General features: G+C 42.7%; 1 protein-coding gene across 1 annotated transcript; it reads right to left on the reverse strand.

Annotated features, from left to right (window-relative positions):
- Positions 1-3,663: 3,663 nt before the first annotated feature.
- Positions 3,664-9,270, reverse strand: LOC311129881 (high-affinity choline transporter 1-like; the record flags this gene model as incomplete). Its single annotated transcript, XM_084162402.1, has 8 exons — positions 3,664-4,317; positions 4,775-4,992; positions 6,104-6,257; positions 6,402-6,545; positions 6,666-6,814; positions 7,020-7,175; positions 7,902-8,015; positions 9,087-9,270. 8 exons carry the CDS (start codon positions 9,268-9,270, stop codon positions 3,664-3,666), a joined length of 1,773 nt encoding a protein of 590 aa, XP_084018528.1.
- Between the last annotated feature and the right edge of the window lie 1,540 nt (positions 9,271-10,810).

Here is a 10,810-nt window from a genome sequence, read left to right on the forward strand (position 1 = left end):
ACACACACACACACACACACACACACACACACACACACACACACACACACACACACACACACATACACACACCATATTGGCATATCAGCAGAGAAATCAGTCTGTCTATTCACTGTTCACTAAAGAGTGGGTTTGATGCCCTGAATGGAGGTCACAGAGGTAGGGCCACACATAAATACAAACAAATCACTGGAGCTGAATAGATCGTTTAGAGAGTAAAAGGAAGACCATGGGCCGTCATGTTGTTAGTCAGTCTCGCTTACTGTGGTGCATTACCCAGAGCTATAGAAACAGCCAGTCAGCACTCTCTTTATACTAGCTGTTTACAGCTCTCACACTGCACTGGTTATATGTAATACACAAAAACAATGAAAGACAAATTATCGATGTGCTAAATAATATAATTTATTTACCTCACATATGAATCATCATAATTTTATAGACACTGCATAAATAAATAAATAATTACGTAGCTGTAATTTTACCTCACCAAATGGATAAATCATTTCTAACGTTGCATTGAAACGTATATTCCATTTGCTCATATGCTGACTTTGTTGGTATATACATGTACCACACAAAAATGTACATTTCCATTTACAACATAGAACCAACCACATTTAGTATAGCCAGTCGAGCAACTGACATTATTATGTTTTTTATTCTTTCGTTTTTATTTATTTTCCATTGATACTGTAGAACATAAGACAGCATGAAGCTAGTCTCCTGGTTGAAGGAGAGGAGACGTTACATTCACATTACATTCTAAACAGACTACCTGACACACAACTCCTCTGACACTTTGCATAGCATCAGACCAGCTCCCAATACTACCCAAATTAAGGCCATCATTCAACAGATTCAAACAGATTAAAACTATATATTAAGACCAGCAAATGTTTACCAACAAATACTATGTGAGAGGAGTCAACCAGAGAACAGAAATACTCAACAACATCAAAACAACAACCACATTTCCCATCATCATCTCAAATCTGCATTTTGTCATGTTTTCTCTGACCAACCTATTGGTCAACAGATCTTCCTCAGCGTTCAGGGCTGGTTCGAGGCAATAGAGACATAAGCTTAGGGCCCCAGGCTGCTCTGGATAAGAGCGTCTGCTAAATGAGTAAAATGTAAATGTAAACTTGGAGTGACGCGATGATATGTTGTATAGTCCTCCCACTACGACTCGGAAAATCATGCAGTTTATTAGGCTGCAGATGAAATAAGTTATGATGAACTTCACATGGTGGTGAATGTGCAAGCTGATGAGCTTGATGCTCCTTTCCAATAAATATCGAGGGTCTTCTTCTGGTGACATGATGATCGATGCTTGGCTGCCGTTTGAGAAACACAAATAATATCGCTCTTATCCATTAATAATCTCATAATGTAGGGAGCGCACGTGCCAAGACCAGAGTGGACACATTTGCTGTATAACTCAAAAGTTTTTGTGACAAAACCATAGTCGAGCTGAAAATGTGATGGAAACCCATCTAACTTGTATTTTCCATTCGGTATATGGAAATGTAACCGCAAAAGTTATATTTATGCACAGCCTTTATCCACAAAAAGTCAGTTAGATGGAAACACATTTCTGGTGCGAAAATGCGCATATTGTTTTATGCAGATTTTAGAATATTCGCATGAAAATCTGTCGAAAATGTGATGGAAACCTAGCTACTGACAGTCACTCAGTTAGCCATGTCAGCTAACAGTTTTTAGATTGGTAGTTAGACTAGTCAGCTATCTAAACTTGTAGTAATCTTGGCTGAATACCAAATGCCCAGGCGGCCTGACCTCCAGGGGGCCCCATTGATTTAGTTTAGTCATTCTCACTCAGATATCATATTAACATAGCATAAGTCATTACAAAATGTGTAGAATTGCAGGAAATTTGCTTTAAAACTGCAAAAAAAATTCTCTCACTCGTGGAAAAATATGTGCACTATTGCATGAAATGTGTTATAAATTTGAAAATGTTCTCTACGCTCCATGGCAAAATGTGTAGAATTTCAGGAAATGAACTTTAAAACTTAAATTGTTCTCTCCAACGTCAAGAAGGGGGCCACGAAAAGGTTTTGCTGCAAGGCTAGAGCCGGCCCTGTCAGTGTTCACGTATCAAACTGTAACAACTGTGATAACAGATAGGTAGCGCATTCACTCAGCATAGGACCGGCTCGGCTTCCAATCATTACAACCACCGACACCAAAACAACCAGTGCTGTTCTTTTCCTGTCTCAGCTCATAACCAGCTTGGAACACTAATCAAATGTCCTCGGGGCAGACGGACAGAACGGACGGAGCGGAATTGAATCGATCGTGTCAACGGGTTATTGATACGATCCCTGGAGGAGCAATCTCGGCCTCCCCAAACCCCTCTGCTGCTGCTCTGCAGGCAATAACAGTTTAGAGAAGGAAACAAACGATCATAGGGCCCATCTCAAATGGTACCCTATTCCCTATATAGCGCACTACCTAACCTTATGTGGCTCTGGCCAAATGTAGTGCACTTTCTGATGCAGATGGACTCACGAAAACCACAGCTAGGTCCACTTTCAACCAGTATAGCCATTAATACAGCATTTGTATGGCTTGTCACCTATATTGCTGACACATGGTAGTTTCTCAGTAAAAACCTGGTCCATATAATCTGATGTAAGACTGTGAAATAAAGCAAGCATTCCCCTCCAACACAACAGCACAGTATTGAACCTCTACACCTGCAGAGAGGAGGGTTTTGGCACATGGACAACATGGAACAGGATTTGGGTTTCTCTTTTCAACCCTGTTCAAATCCAGTTACTATTAAAATACTGTTAACACTGAGTATTCTGAACTGTACAAGGTTATTGTGTGTAAATTGGAAAAATAAATAAAACAGACAGACATTTTGTTTGTTCTCAAGATTAAAAACAATCAACAGTTTGGAATGACTTATAATTATACAGATATATTTAAAGCATTGACCCTAAAAACATTATTGCTCTATTAGTAAGTTAATTCTAAGCAAATTAGGAAATAATCGAATGCCAATTTCAGACACACATACCTAATGGATATGAATTTGTTCATGCACGCACGTACACGTACACACACACACACACACAATTAAATATTGCACTATTCTCATCACCCTCTGGGCTGGCGTCCCTCTCAGAGCTCCCTTTTGACACAGACAGACAGTTATATTTTATACTTTGATTACCTTACCTTTATAATGACTCCATTTACTGTAGCAGCACTGAGAACAGAAAACTAAAATGGCGTTGGTGTTTGATTCACAGAGAGTTAGTCAGTGGTCGATATGATGAGAACACGATGGGGCTGGATGGCTGGACAGACCTGGTCTGGGCCTGGGTTCAAGGCTCTATATCAGGGCTGGCTAACCCTTCTGCTGGAGAGCGATTGGGTATGCAGGCTTTTGCTCCAGCCCTACTGTAGCACACCTGGTTGAGCTATTCAAGATCCTGATGAGCAGCTGATTAGTAGCGTCAGGTATGTTAGAGCAGGGCTGGAGCAAAATTCTGCATGAGGGTAGTTCCCCAGGAGGGCTGGCCACCCCTGGCCTTGGTTCTAGTCAGTTCTGGGTCCAGATCTGGCTCTGGGTCCTGGTCTCTACTTCCTGGTCTCTACTTCCTGGTCTCTATTTCCTGGTCTCTACTCGTGGTCGTTGTTTAAGGACTCGGGGCTGGACTCCTCATCGTCACTGAGAGCCTCTATGTTCGTAAACGTCCCGGCCAGTGATGTGCTGAGGCGAGTTTTGACCGGCGCCATCTCCGACAGGATGATGTTGTCATTACTGACCAGCGTGGTCTTGTCCATGATCTCCTTACTGTGTTTGGACACCACAGCATCCATGAAGTCATACTTATGAGACAGAGTCCCAGACTCAAACAGGTACTTGAGCAGGTAGGAGAAGGCCACGTTACCCAGGAAGGAGGCCAGCATGGAGACCGTTTTAAAGGGGAAGCGCTGCTGGATGAAGTACTCCACGTCTCCAGTCAGGTGGTGGATCTTCTCCTGCTGCACCCAGCCAGGGTAGTAGATAAAGGGGGGTAGTTTGAGGTAGGGCTCCCCTCCGCCAATACGCAGCAGCAGCCCGAAGACGTAGCCGGCCACCGAGCCGTACGTGTTGGTTCCCTTGATGAAGAGCACGCTGAGCAGCTGAGGGAAGATGATAACATAGACCAGGTCGGAGCTCAGGTACCACAGGCCATACACCGTCCCCGTGAGCAACGCCATGGCCGTGGCCAGAGCTCCAAACACAAAGATGGTGATACGCATCACCCACACGATCTCACGGTCTGTCGCCTATGGGGGTTGAGGAGAAGGAAAGGTGGAGGAGGGACAAGACTGTTTCAGTTCATTTATCTTCTGTTTAATGTATTTGAATATGTGCAAATAACCTTTGTGAACATTTAAATACAGAAATTAAACATTGTAGTTTGTGTTAGATATTAATTTGTGACACAAACCTACATATTGAATATTTAGATTTGAATATCTGGCAGCGATTTATTCCCAGAAGGCCCCAGCACTGGACCAGAAGTTTATGGACAGAAATGTCCTGGTAAGTTATTCAGAAACTTTAGTGATGGGCTTTAGCGTTTAACGTTTGTAACTGTGTGCGTTTGTGTGTGTACCGTGTATGTACTGTGTGTTTACTGCGTGTGTGTGCGTGCCTGCATGTGTGTGCGTGCCTGCATGTGTGTTTGTGTGTGTATGTGTGTGTGTGTGTGTGCGAGTGTGTGCATGTGTGTATACTCACAGACTGTCTGAAGGCCAGCTGGTAGATGTTTCTGGCGAACATGGAACTGGCTGAAAGGATGGAGGAGTCTGCTGATGACATCACAGCGGCAGACACCGCCCCCAGACCGAAGAAGGAGATCCAGGATGGGCACAGGTGCTGCAGCACGATGGGCAGAATCATATCTGATTGGTCCTTCTCTTTGGGAGGAATTGCCCCATATGTAGTCTGGTTCCAGTCTGGGGAATACAACAGACATAGTAGTTTACGTACTTTCGTACCAAAATGTATATGGGCAGGCTTTATGAAATGTATATGGGCAGGCTTTATGAAATGTATATGGGCAGGCTTTATAAAATGTATATGGGCAGGCTTTATGAAATGTATATGGGCAGGCTTTATAAAATGTATATGTGCAGGGTTTATAAAATGTATATGTGCAGGGTTTATAAAATGTGTATGGGCAGGGTTTATAAAATGTGTATGGGCAGCGTTTATAAAATGTATATCTGTAGATTTACTCAAATCCGTACAAACAGCAGATGTTATTAAATCTGTCTGTTAGATAATATCTCTAGTTTCGAAGCCATATTATGACACTATTCTGAACGTTCTCATTTCATCAGTGATGACAGGAACTGCATGTCTCTCAACAGGCGAGATACAGCTTCTCAGCAGATGAATAAATCATTACAACATCAGAACATGTAACTGCCATCTGAGTACCTTATCTCCCCCTCCATTCTGCCACTCCCCCCTTCCCCTGTCTCCACACTCATCCGTGTCAGTCATATCCCTAGTCAGTCAGTCTCTCTCTCCTTCTCTCTTCTGGACTTCAACAAACAGCTGTTGATTAACGATGACTTTGATGAAGAATCTTCAGATCAACCTAATTAATTAGTCTTCCTTCTGATGTAATATTGACAGAAATCACATCTAATGAATCCCTCTTCGTGCTGTATGACAGCAGCCGTCTGGTGTTGTTTACCCACTGTATCCTGCCTGCTGGTTTATACATCTGAGCTGAGCTATGTTGTAATAGCTAATAGAGAAAGATGTGGCTTTTGATCATACTTCCCATTAGCAAATAATGTGACTGGATTCATGGATATGAACAATGTAATGAATGAGAAAATATGTGTGAGACAAACGCGTGTGTGTGTATGTGAGTGTGTGCGTGCCTGCATGCATGTGTGACGCATGCGTGTTCATGTGTGTGTGTGTGTATGCATGTGAGTGTGTGCGTGCCTGTGTGCGTGTGCACGCATGCGCGTGTGTGTGTGTGTGTATGTGTGTGAGTGTGTGTGTGTATGCATGTGTGTGTGTGTGTGTATGTGTGTGAGGGTGTACCTGTGGAGGCCCCTATCGCTCCAATAAGGACGGAGGGGACAGCCATGACCAGGCAACCTGCGGCAGCGATGAAGGATAGAACCTGGGCGTACGTAGCTGAAGAGGCAGAGAGAACCCGTTGAAAATACACCTGCCACGGAATCCCCCCCAACATCTAGGGACAGAAACACCACAGTCAATACACACGATACACAACAAACCAACACACAGCTTTATAATGAATACATACTCCAAACCTAACCATAATTACATTATAGTCAATATAATTTACTGATGATTATAGTGACTGATGACATACCAGAAGACAGAAGTTGTCGATCCACATCCATGTGTCTGCTGAGTCTATCTTGCCCAGCCAGGGTGTCTGGTACACAGCCTCTTTAGCTGTCACACTGATGCTTGACACCGCTGGGTTGGACAGGGCAAACGGCACACTGACCCACTGAGAGAGAGAGAGAGAGAGAGGGGGGGGGGTATTGTTCAGCTCCATGGTCAGCGCTGGAGAGCACGTCATGTTGTATGGCAAAGGAGGAAGTACACTTTCCCTTTGTGTTGGACTCACCAGTCCCAGGAAGATACAGAAGAGCTGCACCACGTCAGTGTAGGCCACAGAGTACAGGCCTCCCACCAGGGTGTAGAAGATGGCTATCAGGGCTGAGATCACCACCGACATGTTGATGTCAATGTCCACAATCACACTCAAAGTAGCCCCTAGACAAAACACAGGGACACACACACATCAGCAGCAGTTATAAAGTCAGGTCTGATGTGTAAAATAAATAACGATGTGGTGCTATAGTCTAAGACCTGATTATTGAAGAATGTATACTGTATTCATTTTCCTCATCTCTTCCTTTTCAATAAGGATTTTTCATTTGAATTGATGGAGTTAAAATAGGATGGTTCCCAAGCCTACCCAGGGCTGACAAGATGGCGGCGGACCAGAAGATCTCCCCCATGAGCGCGGGAATGAAGAGCAGCCCCCCCATGCGCTTCCCGTATATCTGCTGGAATGGGTCCAGCATGGTGACGTAACCCCGGGAGCGCATGGGCTTGGCAAAGAACAGGCCACCTGGAGCACGAGAGAGACACCATTAACGCACATCTGTCACTGAGATACTGGGTTGTTCCACGAAATGATTAGTGATTCATTTTAAGGTTAAAAAACAATGACAACCTGTCCCTCATTTTAAGGTCAACCCTGTTACATGAAGTGAACTCTCGTTTTAATATGGTGAAAAACGTTTTTTGTTTTTTTGTAAGAAACATTATACATCTAATAGTCAAATCATAATGTAAAAGCAGGTGAGCTGGTTCTACTATTTTTGGCCATTTTCTGGTGTTTTGTGTTGAAAAACTGAGCGGTTCGAGCATAACTCATCAACGCTGTTACCCATAGATAGACAGGCTAGAAATATTTTCACAATTTAAATTATTTGTAAAGCTGGCATTCAATGACCACTTCCTGTTGCACACAAAAAGCTGCCATTCCCCCTTTAGCAAGGGGATTCATGGCTGATATAACATGAAACAGTAAACACTTTATTTGGCACTTAGACTAATAGGCTTACTACAATATTTTTAAAAAATTTAACCTCTTGAGATGGGAAAACTTGTTGTTTTATGAAGTTGAACATGTGCTCTTTATGACAGAATGTAAACATTTGGAGAAATAAAACTTCTTTTTTTTCACGAAGTTACACCACTCAAAAGGCACCTAATTGGTGGAACGACCGTACTATATACTACCCTTCATTGATGTTGATGAATGCAAACACAATTGGATAAGTGTCCTTACCTACTACCAGACTGAGGGCGTATCCAAAGGGAGCCTGTGCCCAGGCCAGGCCGTAGTCAGGCAGGTAGACATACTCTGCCGTCCCGTTGATGTAGCCGCCGCCCACCCATGTAGCTGGAGGAGAGGTTCATCACATAGTTTAAGATTTCCAAAAATATTTAACACACATTAATAAGCCTCGTCTCCAAAAATGTCTCAAATTGTTTTAGTGTTATAGTTACAGTATGTGTTTTTCATAGACTTAATTTTAGAGCCACATTGTAGCCTTCAAATCAATCACACAACCAATATCCAATATCCAATCACAAAAACAATATAAAATCTGATAACATTTGGTATTAACATTGTACATTTAGTCGAATAAATCACAGAGCGTTAATAACCTAGTTGTTATTCCCGGTTAAGAGAGCTAATGAATATGTCAGGAATGCTGAGTTACGCAACAGTTCACATAGATCAAGTAAGCTACCATTATTTTCACGAGCATTTCTGTAACTGGCGGAAAATAAATAATTGATGAGTTTTCACTCCTATAAAAGCCTGTACCTCCGGGGTCTGTTATTAAAATAGCATCAAAGAGATTAGTTGGGAAATGCTCTGGGTCTTTAATTTACTCTGGCGTCAATTGATGTTGCTCTCACTAAAACAAGGGAATAATTATGATAATGAGTCGGGGTGCATTTACAATAGCCTGTCGATACATTGTGTTCTCCAACTCGATAAAACAGCTTTCGTTGACATTTAGGTCATTGATTTTCGCGATGCCTATCGCAACAATTGATAAAGGTCCGTGCGTAAAACCGGTCCGCGGTGCTGGTCTGACTGCTGTATGGGGAAAAACAGTCACACAGGCATTTGTCTTAATACGTCAATTTCCATTGTGTCATGAGGAACATGATTGATTTAAATTCCCCCATCACTAAATTGTCTCTAAAGTTGACAGCGGAAATATTTGGAAATAAAAGCAAGGTGCAATGTCCTCTCCAACAATTCAGTCAATTTAGGAAGAAGTCTACATTTAAATTTAAACCATCCTCATAGAAAACAATGGTAGGTTTTCAAATCATGAATTAAATGTTGTTTCACTGAATTGAAAACTGAGTTGGCCCCAAGCCAACCCAGCCCTGCCACAATCTCTCTCCAAGTCGCGAAGTCTCCAGACATTTGAACCATGTCACAACTCACCGGTCATTGTGAATCCACCGACGAACAACCCGATGTCCCTCCCGCCGACCATAATGGTTTCACTGCGGTCCTGGCCCTCCGACACCCCAGAGTTCTTGTTCTTCCACGCCGCCCATATCCCCACTCCCAGAATAAGCAAGTAGAAGATCACTATAGCCACGATCCCCTCGGCGTGGACGGCCATCCTCTTCCACTGCGGTGATCAGTCTCTGCGTGAGGAACGGCGTTTCATTGAGACCTGCGCCAGGGATGGAGAGGTGAAGAACAGAAGCCACTCAGCCACTCCCGGTGAAGTGGTCATCAGACGCACAATCAAACGTGTTTCTTGAGACAAACCGATTAGATGTGTTATTACTTCATTGGCTGATTAATAATTATTTGAATAATATATTGGTATAATATTATTTGACAATCTGAGCTCTCTCTCTTTCCACTCCTTTGTTGAAGATTTTGTGGACTGTTTGATTTATATGTTGACCAAAAACATAATACACCCAATAATGAATATGAGTTTAACAATAATGTTTGAAAATAAAACAGGGAATGTGATTGTAACAATTTTTTATCAGATGTAGAAAAGGCTTGGTTCTATACCGGTTTCATATGTGCGTAAAATGCGCTTTACGCATTCCGGAGTGCGCGCCCTGCCAGGAAAATAAAGTGCTGAGAAATTGTAACTGGATGGGTCTTTCCTGCCACACCACGAAAATCAAAGCACTTTTCGGGTTTAATTCCTGCTGACGGCAGGGTTTCAGGAGCGGCTAAAGCAGGAATACGACTTCCTTTCAAAGACCCGCCACTCTCTCACACACACACACCTATACGTAATTTCAGCTCATGGCTTCTACTTTAACTTAATGAAATCTGAGTCGACAGTTACTTAACAAACCAGTTGAAACATATATTTAAAGACAATTGTTTGGAGAACGAGGGAGTGCCCTGTCCAGGACACAGTGTGTATTCCTCCTACCTTTATAGTTGGCTCTTAAATGGACGTCGGGCGGTGGTTCTAAAAGTGCGACCAACTGGATTTCCAGAGAATAATGGGTAAGACCCTGGTAGGAAAAGTCTTAGAACTCAACGTAATCCAAGCCACCTGTGTGTAATTCCCCAGTGGTTTATGAGAACGATATTCGTCAGAGGGGGGGGGGGATAACTAATTGGGAAAGGAAGACCAGTGAAGGTCTTCCAGGAAAGGACAGGAAAATAACTAATTGGGAATGGCATGACGCACACCCAAGGGAGAGATGTCCTATAAAACATCCGTTAACTCGCCAGGTTACATTTAGGCGTGATTGACGTTCACACAGGCGCCTGTTGAGTGGAAATGAAAGCACTGCGCTTTTTTACGCGGGAGAATATTGAGATAGTGGGATGGTTAGAATGCCCGATGGATGGCCTCTGTCTTGCTACATCCAGTAACATTTAAATGATTTATTTATCTTCTGCAGGATAGCGTCTAGCATTATAGCCATGGGCAATGGGAACGAGAATCATTATAAACATAAAATGCATAAATTAGCCTGTACACCTACAGCAGGGTTCCCCAATTTCCGATTCGGCGCGGGTGCGGAAAAATTCCAACAAATCAGATCCAAGTGATTTTAATTTTGGAAACCTGTTACCAAATATTCCCACGCACAATATAGATAAATGTGATATTATACAAATGTAAGCAAGGTTTGAAATTATTATGTTTTAGTCAAATATATTTGTTTGGGCTT

The sequence above is a fragment of the Coregonus lavaretus genome (genome assembly GCF_964263955.1).
Source record: "Coregonus lavaretus genome assembly, chromosome: 5".
Classification (NCBI taxonomy): Eukaryota; Metazoa; Chordata; class Actinopteri; order Salmoniformes; family Salmonidae; genus Coregonus; species Coregonus lavaretus.